At 42.3% G+C, this 15,575-nt stretch overlaps 2 protein-coding genes across 2 annotated transcripts; both read left to right on the forward strand.

Moving 5' to 3' along the window:
- LOC306981074 (uncharacterized protein) lies at positions 1-3,271 on the forward strand (the record flags this gene model as incomplete). Its single annotated transcript, XM_079580622.1, has 5 exons — positions 1-396; positions 1,935-2,035; positions 2,107-2,176; positions 2,954-3,084; positions 3,182-3,271. The coding sequence occupies exons 1-5, from the start codon at positions 108-110 to the stop codon at positions 3,269-3,271; spliced, it is 681 nt and encodes a 226-aa protein (XP_079436748.1). The 5' UTR covers positions 1-107.
- A 10,187-nt stretch (positions 3,272-13,458) lies between these two features.
- Positions 13,459-15,105, forward strand: LOC306980663 (E3 ubiquitin-protein ligase TRIM21-like; the record flags this gene model as incomplete). Its single annotated transcript, XM_079580091.1, has 1 exon — positions 13,459-15,105. One exon carries the CDS (start codon positions 13,459-13,461, stop codon positions 15,103-15,105), a length of 1,647 nt encoding a protein of 548 aa, XP_079436217.1.
- Positions 15,106-15,575: the final 470 nt, after the last annotated feature.

Consider the following 15,575-nt stretch of genomic DNA (forward strand, 5'->3'; position numbering starts at 1 on the left):
CACCGCTCCTCCGTGAACTTTCCCACACTTTCCCACTTCTTCTCGGACTTTTCTGCCTCCGTCCCGCTGCTTTTCCTGCACGTTGACCGTTATTGTAGCCCGTGAACATGTCCCGGCTGCAGCGGCCGGTCTGTCGGGGACTGTCAAGGCTCGGGAGTCCGCAAATCTGTGCCAAAATACGGTTCGACGCGTCCTGTTCGCACTTCAGCGCGTCCGCCGCTAACCCGCCGCGAAGGAAAACACAAACTCCATCCACAAACCACGGCGAAGCTAATGCTAGTGCTAATGCTAATGCTAATGCTAAAGCGACTCGGAGGTTTTACACGAAGCGCTCCGCGGCGGACGCGGTGCGGATCGGATGCGCTTCAGGATTCTGGGGCGACACGGCCACTTCAGGTAGAGAGTTCGGGAATGTGATGTCATCTCGCTAAGCATTATGGGATTAGCAGTCATTGTAAACTAATGGAGATTTTAAAAGTCAAAACACTGGAGTTATTGTTCACATTAAAACACTTGGACACCACAGTGTAATACATGTATTTACCAGCAGTAACTCTGCAGTAACGGAGCTGTTCCACCTGTTAAACTGTTTTTAGCTAATGTTAGTCAATGGAAATGTATGCTAACAGCTGCAAAGATGGCGGATCTCCATGGTAACTGTGGAATTTCCCAAACTCTATTTACAATACTACTACTACTACTGCTACTACTACTACTACTACTACTACTTCAGGTATTAACTACTGCTACTACTACTACTACTACTACTACTTCAGGTATTAACTACTGCTACTGCCACATCAGGTATTTCCAATTATACTAATACTGCTACTACTACTACTACTACTATCACTTCTGGTATTTCCAAACTAGTACTACTACTACTACTACTACTACTACTACTACTACTACTACTTCAGGTATTTACAATAATACTACTACTACTACTACTACTACTACTACTACTTCAGGTATTTACAATAATACTACTACTACTACTACTGCTACTTCAGGTACTTACTACTACTACTACTACTACTACTACTACTACTGATACTACTACTACTACTACTACTACTACTAGTACTACTACTACTTCAACTACTATCAATTCAGGTATTTACAAAACTAGTACTACTACTACAAGTACTACTGCTACTTCAGGTACTAACTACTACTACTACTACTACTACTACTACTGATACTACTACTGATACTACTACTGATACTACTACTACTACTACTACTACTACTACTACTACTACTACTGCTACTACTACTACTACTTCAGGTATTTACAATAATACTACTACTACTACTACTACTACTACTACTACTACTACTACTACTACTACTACTACTATCACTTCTGGTATTTCCAAACTAGTACTACTACTACTACTACTGCTACTACTACTACTACTTCAGGTATTTACAATAATACTACTACTACTACTACTACTACTACTACTACTACTACTACTACTTCAGATATTAACTACTGCTACTACTACTACTACTACTACTTCAGGTATTAACTACTACTACTACTACTACTACTACTACTACTACTACTACTACTACTACTACTACTTCAGGTATTAACTACTACTAATACTACTACTTCAGGTATTAACTACTACTACTACTTCTACTACTACTACTACTACCACCACTTCAGGTATAAATCTACTACTACTACTACTACTGCTGCCACTTCAGGTATAAAACTACTACTACTGCTACCACCACTTCAGGTATAAATCTACTACTACTACTACTACTACTACTACTACTACTACTACTACTGCTCCTACAGTCAGTCCTGGTGTCGTGTTCTGGGCTGACGTTCCCTTAAACATGAATGACCCGTGAACTCTCCCCCTCAGCCCGACACTCACACGTCTGTTTGTGTAATAACCTCTGTGCTGCAGTTCCTCAGCTGGTCCACGGGGGGCGCCTGGACTTCCTGGTGTTCGATTACCTCAGTGAGATCACGATGTCGCTGCTGACGGCCGCCAAGGCCAAGGCTCCGGTAACGACTCGCGCCGAACAGGAACTCGTGACGAGTCAGAGGCGGGTTTAAAGTCGTCTTTGTCGTTCCAGGACTTGGGCTACGCTCCGGACTTCGTCCACTTCGCTCTGGCCCCGTTTATCAACGACATCCACCGGAAAGGTGACAATAAAACACCAAACACTCAAACTAATGACACAAACGTTTCATCATGATTAAAATGAGACCAAAACTCTATGAAGCTCCATTTGTGTTTTTATTATCAAAGGGTTTTTTACTGAATTTATGTAACTGCATCTGTATTTCACCGCCATGTTAGCGCTCATTCATTTCTATGGGTTAGCCTAGCCTAGCGCCGTCCATTGGTTTACATGGAACAGTTAGCATTGGACTTTAACCCCTTAACTCCCACCTGAACCGAGCACATTTTCTCTAGTTTGGCTTTACCCCAATCCAAAAGCTTCTGGAAAAAAGGTGAGAAAATAGCGACAGAACTGAGACAAAAACAATGATGAAGATGAGACAAAAAAGTGAGAAAACATTGACAAAAAAGTGATGAAAAAGTGGCAAAAATGTCACAAAAAATTACAAAAAAATGACCAAAATGTGACAAAAAGTGAAAACATGGCTTAATGTCCAATGCTAACTGTTCCATGTAAACCAATGGACGGCGCTAGGCTAGGCTAGGCTAACCCATAGAAATGAATGAGCGCTAAGCTAACACTCGCTTCTTCTTAAGTTTGTATAAAACGCTGCTCCTTCAGGTCCAGCTCCAGTGATCAGATCCTTCTCTTCCATTATGGATGTTTTAGTTTTACAGTTTTATTCTGGGTTTAAGTGAGAACTTTTAACTCTAGTTTGTCGTTTGGAGCCTCTGGGAGCTCACGATCTGATTGGCTGTTCGTCACTGAGTTTCAAGCACTCTCCTCCTGTGCGCAGGGATCCGCGTGGTGAGCAACGCGGGCGGCGTGAACCCGCTGGCCTGCGCCGACGCCATCCGGGCCGTGGTGAAGAAGGCGGGGCTGGAGATGAAGGTCGCCGTGGTGACGGGAGACGACCTCATGCCGCACGTAGGAGCCGCCGCCGCCGCCGCCGCCGCCGCCGCCGCCGCCGCCGCCGCCGCCGCCGCAGGAGTTCAGTTTAACCGTGTGTAACTGTGTGTTTCAGAGGAAGAGTCTGGCTGAAGTCAAAATGGCGGACGGCGGCGCGAGCGCTCTCCCCGCGGCGCTGCACAGCATGAACGCTTACCTCGGGTGAGTGCTCGCGGTTTAGGGAAAAGCTAACTTACCTTTGCACCGTCACATGTTTATCGATACGATACTTGGTTTTTGATACGATACTTTTTTGCGACGCCTTTACTTAAATATCTGTGAAACATTTTTACATCAGGAAGTGAAAAATGGGAAAACGTGGGGAATAAATGAGCGGAAAAAGGGAAAATATTAGTAATATAAATGACCAAAAACCAGGGAAACAAACTAGGAAAAGGAATAAAAATGTAAGTGAAGAAAATAAAAAAATGGAGCTAACACTGGAAAAAAAGGGAAAAAGAATAATTAAAAATTGGGGAAAAGTGTGGATGATAAAAAAATCATTAATTTGAGCTGAAACAACCGAGTCACTTCCTTTAAAGCAGGGGAGGCAAGTTTGCGTCACAGAGGCCGATTTTCATCAGAGCCAAAACACCGAGGGCCGAACCTCACCAGTGTGGCCTAAAGAAAGAACCATCAGTGGTACTAAAGTGGTCCGGCTCCGAGACCACTTTAGTACCACTGATGTAAAACTGTAATTTGTCATATATCTGATCAAATATTGTATTTACCACATGTTTTTATTGAACAAGACATAGAGCAGGGGGAGGCAACGTCAGGCCCGGGGGCCAAATCCGGCCCTCCAGCACAGAACCTCTGGCCCTCAAGATGATTTTGAGAAACATTATGACACAAATCAGAAAGTACTTTAACATTTTTAGGGTTAAATGGGAGAAATACTGTCAATGCACCCGATTAGGTCATATCATGCACAACTTAAAATAATAATGATTTTAAGAAAGAAATGACACAAACCTACTTGAATTAAGAGATTTAATTTAAAGTCTGAGTAGATTTGGTCTGGGCTTAGATCAAACATCTTATCACCAAAGGAGCAAGTCATTATTCTCTTAACTCAGATTATATTGTATCATTTCAAGTGAAAAACAAATCTGTTTAAAGGTAAAAGTTCATTTGTCTGATTTCAAACCGGGTTTTATGCTCGTTCCACATTTGTATCTTTATCTTAGATTAGTCCAAACAGACTCAAATTCAACATAAAGAATCTTTATTCAAGCAATTTTAAGTCATGTATCTCATTTAAGACGGTCTTTTTTCCAGTTTAGTGCTTTACTTTGGCCTGAAATTGGCGGATTCGGCCCTCGGTCTTTTTACAATGGAGGATAAGAGGAGTTTTTGTCATTTTTTGGAAATTTTTTTTGGCAATTTTTGGTAATTTTTTTGTCATATTTTTGTCATTTTTTCGCCCATTTTTTATCACATTTTAGTCATATTTTTTGTCATTATATATTGTGTATTGAATATTTTATTATATATATTGTATCATTTCAAGTGAAAAACAAATCTGTTTAAAAGTAAAAGTTCATTTGTCTGATTTCAAAGTGGGTTTTATGCTCGTTCCACATTTGTATCTTTATCTCAGATTAGTCCAAACAGACTCAAATTCAACATAAAGAACCTTTATTCAAGCAAGTTTAAGTCATTTGTCTCATTTAAGACGGTCTTTTCTCCAGTTTAGTGCTTTACTTTGGCCTGAAATTGGCGGATTCGGCCCTCGGTCTTTTTACAATTAAAACAATTGGCCTCCGTTAAGAAAACTTGCCTATCCCTGACATAGACCCTCGTGGGGCCTTCGAAAGCCACTGGAGCCCACGGCCGATCAAAATGACCCAAAAGCCACTGAAGATTTTAGTAAAAAAGAAGCAGGAAAAAATATGAATGAATGGTTCTTTTCAGGCTCTTTTTTGGAGGTACATTTTTTGACAATAGGGTCTTGAAAGAGCAAAATGAAGGGCCACACGAGGGTTAACACTGAAATTATGATCAAAAAACAGACTCCAGTGTGTTTCCGTGTAGATTCAGATGGAAAATATTTTTAAAAAGTTCCCTGTAGGCTCGCGACCCTCTTTTGTGTCCCGACCCACCTGTTGAGAATCACTGTTTTACATTATATATGACCAAGTGGGATGTTCTGCAAGGACATTTAAAAAATACACTATAAAGGACACTATTCCTCACATTTTTAGAGCACTTTAACCCCTTAACTCCCACCTGAACCGAGCACATTTTCTCCAGTTTGGCTTTACCCCAATCCAAAAGCTTCTGGAAAAAAGCAACGAAACTGAGACGAAAACAATGATGGAAATGTGACAAAAAAGCGAGAAAACACTGACAAAAAAATGACGAAAAATCGATGAATAAGTGGCAAAAATGTCACAAGAAATTGACAAAAAATGACCAAAAAAATGACAAAAATGTGACAAAAAAATGACAAAAATGTGACAAAAAAATGACAAAAAAAATGACAAAAATGTGACAAAAAAATGACCAAAAAATGACAAAAATGTGACAAAAAAATGACCAAAAAATTACTAAAATTTGATAGAAAATGGATGAAAAAATGATGAAAAAGTGGCAAAAATGTCACAAGAAATTGACAAAAATGTGACAAAAAAATGACAAAAATGTGACAAAAAAATGACAAAAATGTGACACAAAAATGACAAAAATGTGACAAAAAATTTACTAAAATTTGATAAAGAATTGATGAAAAAGTGGCAAAAATGTCACAAGAAATTGACAAAAAATGACCAAAAAAATGACAAAGATTTGATAAAAAATGGATAAAAAATTGACAAAAAATAAATAAAAAAATAGGCAAAAAAATGACAAAAAAGTTACAAAAATGAGTTGAATACCCAACAAAAAAATGATGGTAATAAAATGTGACGTGAGGAAAAAGATCCTCTCGGTTCAGGCGGGAGTTAAGAGGTTAACAGGTATTTGATCCCTTATTTGCATAATAATATTTCTCAAAATCATATCGGGGGCCAGAGCTTCTGTGCTGGAGGGCCGGATTTGGCCCCCGGGCCTGACGTTGCCGACCCCTGCTTTAAAGGAACAGTGTTTTCCAGACTGAGATCTGTTCTTACCTTAGACGAGTTCATGTGCACCTGTCTGGTCTTCACGCGTGTCCTCAGTCACGTAAACACAGACGGCGTTAGCGTTTAGCCTCTCCTGCTCTACAGCTCCAAACCAGGTGAAGACAGAAGCTGCCGAGCTCTTCCACGTTTGCCCAAGTTAAAGGGACTATACGGAGTTTAAAAATGTTAAAGTATTTCCTCCCCCACATGTTCCTCCATGTCCTGATGTGCAGAACGAGCTCAGACCTGTTCACCACAACTGCCTTTAACATCCTGCACTGTCAGAAATCATGCACGAGCTTAACCTCTTAACTCCCGCCTGAACCCAGAGGAGCTTTTTCCTCACGTCATCACATTTTTTTTCCATCATTTTTTTGTTGGGTATTTAACTCATTACTGTAACTTTTTTGTCATTTTTTTGTCATTTTTTGGTCCAATTTTTGTCTTTTTTTTGCCAAATTTTTATCACATTTTTATCATTTTTTGTCACATTTTTGTCATTTTTTTTGTCACATTTTTGTCATTTTTGTGTCATTTTTTTTGTCACATTTTTGTCATTTTTTTGTCACATTTTTGTCATTTTTTTGTCACATTTTTGTCATTTTTTAATCATATTTTGGTCATTTTTTCGTCCATTTTTTGCCACTTTTTCATAAATTTTTCATCACTTTTTTTGTCAAATTTTTATCACATTTTTGTAATTTTTTCGTCCATTTTTTGCCACTTTTTCATACATTTTTCGTCACTTTTTTTCAATGTTTTCTCACTTTTTTGTCACATTTCCATCATTGTTTTCGTCTCAGTTTTGTCGCTTTTTTCCAGAAGCTTTTGGATTGGGGTAAAGCCAAACTGGGGAAAATGTGCTCGGTTCAGGTGGGAGTTAAGGGGTTAACCCAGGTTCACCTCCAGAGCAGAAACAGCTCAGACTATGAAGAACAAAACAGCCAAAGTCTCCTTTTACTTCCTCACAGATGTTTGTTTGACATGAGACACTTGTTACTGGAGATAAAGGTAAATGAAACATGTGCTTTTATGTTGTACCATAACCACGTACATAAGAGAATCCAGACAGAGTTAGATACAGTTCCATTGTTTATCTTTGTCCGTGAGTTTAATGAATCAGATAAAGTTAACACCTGGCTGAGATAATAACTGGTCCGTGAGCTTTTTAAAACTATAACTCAGCTTCGAGGTGAGTTCATGCGCTACTTCCGCGTTTGTTTCTCACCTGGGAAAAGTCCACAACAACAACAGGGAAAAGAGCAGCTCGTCCCGGACTCTTCTGCCCTCGGTGTGTCTGTCCCCCGAGCCCCGCGGCCTCCCGGGAGTCTCCCCCCGGCCCGGGACACTTTTAACGGAGGAAAAGTCAGGTTAAAACCGACAAAAAGCAGAAGTAAAGCGGGAGCGCCACACGTGACAGCGGCGGCGGCAGAGCGCGGGGATTCACCGCCCTCTACCGGCGGAACAGGGAACTGCATGACTCTTTATCAACCCCGTACGCCCCGCCTCAGCCGAGTTAGGCTTTACCCGAATCCAAAAGCCTCTTCACTGGAGAGTTTTGGAGGTTTGAATTGTTTTAGTTTTCTCCAAACTCCTGCTTTACGATCTTTATTATGTTGCCACGTTTCTTCTTGTATAAATAGACTCTGATGAAAAGCGGCGGCAGAGGCGGACCGGCCACATGTCCTGTATTCTGGAAGAGCACAGAAGGGCCACCAGTCCCGCCTCAACTGAGCTTTACCCAAATCTAAAAGCTAAAAAGAAAAGCATAAAAATAGCGAGAAAAAGAGGATGAAAAACAAAACAAAAATGTGCTGGAAAAGCAACAAAAAGTGACAAAAAATGTGATGAAAAGGCAACGAAAACGTGAGAAAAACACGGACAAAAAAAACTGCAAAAACGTGAGAAAAACACAAACAAATGATACAAAAAACAATGAAAAAAACCCAACAAAAATATGACAAAAATGACGTGACAAAAAGTTAGCATCACTTTTGTAGGTCTTAGCTTTCCTTTGCTCTCCAGCCGAGAAGCTTTTAAATTTGGGTAAAGCCCAGTATAAAAAACATGAATCTAAAAGGAATTCCATGGAGTATGGTGCACCACAAGGTTCAGTTTTGGGACCATTATTATTTATTACTAGCTGAGACCCGGCCTTCGGCCGGGCCTCGCTAGTCTCCACATTTGATATTCTGATATTATCAGTGATAACAAAGAAATGTCCAACCCGTCACACAGTTCAGCTGTAGACCAGTGGTTCCCAACCCATTCCAAAAACTATGGCCACTACAAATGTTTAAAATAATGAATGCTAAAAATAATTTCAAACAATCTGCAATTGGAGTGTTTGATGCACCCGTGCTCCTTTCTTATAAACTACAACGACAATATGTTCGCCAAACTCAGGGAATAGAAATCAAGAGACAGTGGAATAATTATGGATAAATATTAAGGTTTCAGCTCTAACGTTTTAGTTCACGGTGCAGGACCCGTGGTTTGGTGCATCACGGTAGTGTACAATCAAAAAAATAATAAGTAGGTTTTGAAATGAAATAGCCTAATGATCGTTGTTAGACAGTATTTATAACCTAACAATAAAATTGGCAATGCTTTCCAAGCTGCTTTAGAATAAAATGTACCTCTGGGCTCACAATATGTGAAAGCAAAATAGAAAACAAATGGTACAGCAGCAAAGAAAAAAAAAGAAAAAAAAACTACGCAGTGCAGGCCATGCGCTCGTTAAGTGGTAGTTTCATTTTCGCTTGTACTCACACGGAGGATAAATCAGTCGGAGCAGCGCATGTGATTAGAGGCTCGTGTTTGAGCAGGTTTTGGGCAATGTTTTGCGTGTACTTTTTTTCGGAGACAAAGCTTTGGAGATGGATACGGCCAGTATTGGATGTTACGCATCTATGGAAGCCCGTTTCCGCCATGTTAAAAAAATAAAAGCCCAACAGGAAGTCGAAATTACGAGTTTAAAACTCGGAATTTCGAGTTTAAATCTCGAAATTACGAGTTTAAATCTCGTAATTTCGAGATTTAAACTCGGAATTACGAGTTTTTAAGATCCATAATCATAGACGTCGGCCCTATTTTACTTTGAAAATCCGGATGTTGTTGCCGTTCTCTTTCCTGTCTGATGCGTCTGAACTGTGGAGCTTGATCTGGCCAGCCTAGCTGTGTCTTGGAATCGTATCATGCCTGAAAAACAACTGCTATTTTGGGGCAAACTCGTGCCTCTTTGCCTCTGCCATGTCCTATGGGTACCCCCTGCCTATGGCCTCCACGCTTGATAAAAGGGCGATGCCGGTGGACAATGGCTAGTCTAGGTTTGTCCGGTTAGCCTGTTTAGCCTGGTTAGCATGTGCAATCGACCTCATTGTTGATTAAAAAAAGTCTGCAATTAACCACCAATGCGTCAATCCCGACCCAGTGTGTGATAATCTTCAAGGCTGCTTTATGTGGTTACGGCTTTATTGACGTGTTTAGTGTATAATACCTAATTCCACAAGATCCATTATTGGAGCTGATGCTAGAGCTGCTAAGAAGCTAGTTAGCTCCGGGTGCTAAGCAATCGGCTACGGCCAATTGTACATTAAGTGTGAGTAATAAACTCCAAAACCAACCAGCCCGGCTCAGTGTGTGATCGTTGTTAAAGGGATGCTTTATGTAGACGGTGTTAAAGGGATGCTTTATGTAGACGGTGGTTTTATTGACCTTTATTCATGCATATTTCCCATTTTCACATGATCATGATCATCCGAAGTTCATCGAAGTTCATAATGCTACGATCGTAGCATTAGCTTTGGGAATGTCCTGCATCATCAAGGCCTAAACACATTCCTATCGTGGATACAGCCATTTTTAATAACTTTTCTTGTCACTGCTTTTAATCCTGGGTGTTGAGGTAAAATAAACACTTCTGTGTGTCTTTGTTAAAGTCCCAGAGTTGCTGTAGCGGTTCACAACACGATGAAGCTAATCCTCCATGACTGTTTGTACATCTGCACCCGTGGTTCCGCTGTCCCCGCCGTACAGACGTCTATGATCACGGATCTGAAAAACTCGTAATTCCGAGTTTAAATCTCGAAATTCCGAGTTTTAAAAGTCGTAATTTCGAGATTTAAACTCGTAATTTCGAGATTTAAACTCATAGTATGAGTTTAAAAGTCGTAATTTCGAGATTTAAACTCGTAGTATGAGTTTAAATCTCGAAATTACGAGTTTAAATCTCGAAATTTCGAGTTTAAATCTCGAAATTACGAGTTTAAATCTCGAAATTTCGACTTCCTGTTGGGCTTTTATTTTTTAACATGGCGGAAACGGGCTTCCATACGCATCTGTCTGCGTCTCTGACATTACGCAGCACTGGATCCATAATGAACCACAGCCTCGGTCACTGCAGGAGAGACTTAAACAAAGACACGCAGATGTGTTTTTGAGGATGTAACTGTACCTGTGCGGAGCGTCTGCAGCTGCGGTGAGTGACGATGACACACACCGCCCTGTTTGGATGCGCGCACACACATTCACGCGCGCGCACACACGCACACACACACACACATACACACACACGCGCACACACGCAAGCACGTGCGCGCGCGTGCACACACACACACACATCGCCCTGTTTGGATGCGCGCACACGCACGGCAGTCAGATCTCGTGCACTCGCGTTGTTGTGACGGCGGGTTGTCCTCGGACAGCAGCACCGCGGTCCATATGGACCCGTGGTCAATGCCCGCGGCTGGTGGGACCATCACGTGGGGGCCGGCCGCGGATGTAATAATAATAATAATAGTAATAATGCATTAGTCTTATATAGCGCTTTTCCAGACGCTCAAAGTTGCTGAACAATTTGATGCATTATTCATTCACCCCATACTCGGTGATGATAAGCGAGGCACCCAGTCTGCGCACATCAGCCCCCACCACCAACTAGTTACTACGCATAAACTCACTACTGTCGCCAGGCTTCCTGGTGTTCCCAAACGGTCTCCCATCCCAGTCCTAACCAGGCCCTTCCCTGCTTAGCTTCCGAGGAACGGTCTCCCATCCCAGTCCTAACCAGGCCCGTCCCTGCGTAGCTTCAAAGTCGGTATGGGAAATAAACATGGCGGTGCCCAGGCGGCGGCCATTGAGATTGCGGTTTCTATTATAGATTTATATGAATGATTTTGCTTCTGTTTCTATGACCGCCTTTCCCGCTCTTTTTGCTGATGATGCCGATAAAAGAATAATAATAAAAAGTCGAACTGGGGAAAATGCACTGGTTAATGTTAAGGCGGGGGGTTAGAGGTTAAAATATGTATTTGTGGAAGTGTCACAATTACGCTAATTTGGGCACGGCTGGTCAGAGTCCAGGGCGTTTTTTTAGTCCCAGTCCAGTCCCAGTCCAGGGATGTTTCTCCTCAGACCTGGTGATGCTGGGCCATCTCTGGAGCACAGCTTTGGTTTGGAGACAGACGTGAAAGAAAAGTGTGAAATATCCCGGTGTTGTCCACACAGTGGAGAGACTCTCACTCTTCCAAAACATTAAATCCAGAGCATTTTTAAATTGAATAAAGCCTTTTAGATGATCTAGTTTCTCACGTTACTGTTTTGATGATAAAGTTCAGACGTTTATTGGTTCCACTGATGAAAGAATGTCGGAGCAGCAGCAGCTCTAAGAACCCTCTCACTGAAGGAGTTAAGTTTGTGCAGTGATAAACTCTGCTGTCCACTGTGTCGCTGGCTTTATGCCCACAGTTACTCACAGTCTGTAAACATTTCTTTAGTTTTTGAGACATTCAGGTCTAGAATGACGGTCGGGAACAAAGGAGGAAAGCGCTGGGCCTTGATCGTCCCCTTGAAGAAGTGATTCAATCAGACCTTTTGAATTGCGCTAGAAATTCTCTAGAAACACTAGAATTTTTATAGAAACTGTGTTGAACCTGATTTATAACAAATGTAATGTAGGAAATTGTCACGTATTTCCTCAGTTTAACTCTGACAGCTCTAGTTTTTATACTTATTACACCAAGTACTGTTTTTTTTTAGCTTTAGGAGTAAAATAGACAAAGGAGAGTCTCCAAATGTCAAACTCTGACTCTTTATCAGGATCAAGTCTTATCACTCATGACTTTACAGAGTTGTTTGTTACAGGTTGATTCCTGCCACTCCTTGACACTTCCTGACTCAGAACATGGTCCGCCCTGATTCGTGCTCTGAGTCACATGTCTCTACAGAACAGGAAGTCACATCTACGGAAGAGTCTGTTTCCTCCGTCTGCACCTCAGGACTCTCTGGTAAGAACTTTTGTACATTTCTTTGTATAAACTCTGTATCGTGGGCTGATTTCTGAGGTTGAATCCTGTTTAAAGTTTACAACAAACTCCCGGAGAGGCGGATCATGTCCAGAGCCAGATTTATGAGCAACAGCAACAGTTCAGACTCACAGAACGATGTGGTTGTTCCAGGCCTTGAACGTGTCCACAAGACAAAGACGTCTGACTCCACTTTGTTTGGAATAAGAGCAAATAATATAGATGTAAAAACTATTATGGAAACACATGTTGAGATCAGCAGAAGCGTCTCAATAAGAAGTCAGTTTAAAAGCTGCAGACAAACGAATCCTCCAGATGTAAGTCGTCCGGACTGAAGCTGCTGTCAGTGTCAGGTTTGTGTTTTTCTACTTCCTCAGTTTGAAGGATAAAGCCTGTGGAGACGGTTTGATCAAAGCTTTATGTGACACTTCAGTACAAATCCCATAATAAGAGAGGCTTCGAGACAGACCTTCATAGGAAAAGGTTCTGTCGTCTGGACTGGGCAGTTTGATCGTTGATTTTATATAAATGTTTAAGGATCAGTGACAGTGAGATTCATTCACAGCTCTAGTTATGAAAAAGAAAAGCTTGAAATGGTTCAGATACATTTGTGTGACTTTAGTGAAGCTAAAATATTACAGGTCTAAAGTGTTAAAATGTCATTCAGTCTCATAAAGGCCAAAAGTGGAGACAATCTTCCAAACATGAGTGTGATGTTGATCAGGAGAAGAAGAAGAAAGTGACAGGTTTGTGAATCCAATCACTGTCAAATAATGATCATGGAAACATTTGGGATTTTCTTTAAAAACTGTTTCTCTCCCGTAGAGTTGTATTGGCACCTGCTCCCACTGAACACAATTATATAACACGCAACCTGTACATGACAAAAACAACACTTTGTGATCATCTACACACATTATTTAACACTTTGATGTGTTTCAGAAATGGCCTCTCGGAGCCCGAGCCGCTCTGAGGAGCAGTTCCTGTGCTCCATCTGTCTGGAGGTGTTCTCTGAGCCCGTCTCCACTCCATGTGGACACAACTTCTGCCAACGCTGCATCTCTCACACCTGGGACTCCATTGAGAGCTGCTTCTGCCCCCTGTGTAAAGAGGTCTTCTCCACCAGACCACAGCTCAAGACCAGCACCTTACTCTCTGAGATGGTCTCACAGCTCAAGCTGGAGAAGAGGAGCAACTCTATGGGGGACATGCCCGACTTCAGTGAAGTCCAGTGTGACGTCTGCTCTGAGCCCAAACTGAAGGCAGTGAAGTCCTGCCTGGTCTGTCTGTCCTCGTTCTGTGAGAGCCACCTCCAGCCTCATCTGAGCGCGCCCAGACTGAAGAGACACCAGCTGATGGAGCCTGTGGACGACCTGGAGGACAGGATCTGTCCCACACACGACCAGCCGCTGAAGCTCTACTGCAGCACTGATCAGAAGGCCATCTGTGTGGTATGTTCTGCTCTGGAGCACAAGAACCACACGCTGGTTTCTCTGAAGGAGGCGTTTGAGCAGGAGAAGGTCTCTCTGCAGCAGACTGTGGCTGAGAACCAGCGTCTGGTGGAGCAGAGGAGGCTGAAGGTCCAGGAGATCACAGCTGCCCTGGAGCTCAGTGAGAGAGAGGCTCAGAGAGAGACACAGCAGATGGTGAAGGTCTTCAGTGACATCATGGAGTCTGTGCAGAGATGTTTGGACCATCACACCAAAGTCCTGGAACAAAGTCTTTCTAAACATAAGGAGCGCGCTCAGGCCTTGATCCAACAGCTGCAGCAGGAGATGTGTGAGCTGGAGAAGAGCAGCACTGAGGCCCAGCAGCTCTCACTCTCTACAGACCCCCTCCACTTTCTACAGCGCTGCCCTGCACTGCCCCCTGCTGGCCTGAAGGACTGGAGCAGCGTGAGCTTTGAGCCGCAGACGTGTGAGGGCAGTGCGGCCCGAGCTCTGTCTGAGCTGGAGACAAGTCTCTCACAGAAGATCCACAAAGTCTTTAAAGAAGAGCTGAGGAGAGTTCAGACGTTTGCTGTGGACGTCACTCTGGACCCAGACTCTGCTGCTCCATGGCTGGTTCTGTCTGAAGATCTCAAACAGGTTCATGACACTGATGTGAAGAAGAAGCTCCCAGACTCTCCTCAGAGGTTTGATAAATGTGTTATTGTTTTAGGAAAACAGAGTTTCTCTTCAGGCAGGTTCTACTTTGAGGTTCAGGTCAAAGGAAAAACTGACTGGAATTTAGGCGTCGCCCGAGAGTCCGTCAACAGGAAGGGAGAGATCACTCTGAGACCAAAGAACGGATTCTGGACCATTCGGTTGAGAGACAAAGATAAATACAAAGCTTGTACAGACTCTCTTGTCCTCCTGTCTCCACTGAGGCCTCCTCAGAAGGTCGGGGTGTTTGTGGACTATGGAGCAGGTCTGGTCTCCTTTTATGACGTAGATTCTGCAGATCTCCTCTACTCCTTCACTGGCTGCTGCTTCAGGGAGAAACTCTTTCCTTTTTTTGATCCCTGTCCCAATTCTGGAGGAACAAACTCTGCTCCTCTGATCATCTCAGCTGTGGACACAGAGTCTCCAGTTTGTGAAGGTCTTAAATGAAACACTTGTATCTGAACAGCAGCTCCAACAGTGACTCAGGCTTTGTTTGTGTGTTGGTTTGTGTCTCTGCTGCAGGACAGACAATAAGGATCTTCTTGTGTGTAAAAAGTGTGAATAAGGAAAGAGCCGGTGTTTCCTGAGTTCATATGAGACGTTAGAATAAAGGGCTCTGTACAAAGTCTTCACTTTACATTCTCTGCTTTTGCTTCACGTGTCACAGAACTCACCCTAAAGATCCTACTCTACATGTTTTAGTGCATTTGGGATTTCTTTAAATAAACTCCTTATTAATGGAATATTCTGTCAAAATGTCAATGATTGTGTTTGGGACAAAAAAGATCAATAAACTCTTGGAAAATGTGGCGTCTGTTTTATTTCTCTCTTAAATCAACAGAAAGTTCGTCCAGTAAAATAAGGAAACACTTTATTCTGTGGATTAAAGTGTCCAACTGATGATAAACATGTTGTTC

This window comes from Gobius niger, assembly GCF_951799975.1.
Source record: "Gobius niger genome assembly, chromosome: 21".
Taxonomy (NCBI): Eukaryota; Metazoa; Chordata; class Actinopteri; order Gobiiformes; family Gobiidae; genus Gobius; species Gobius niger.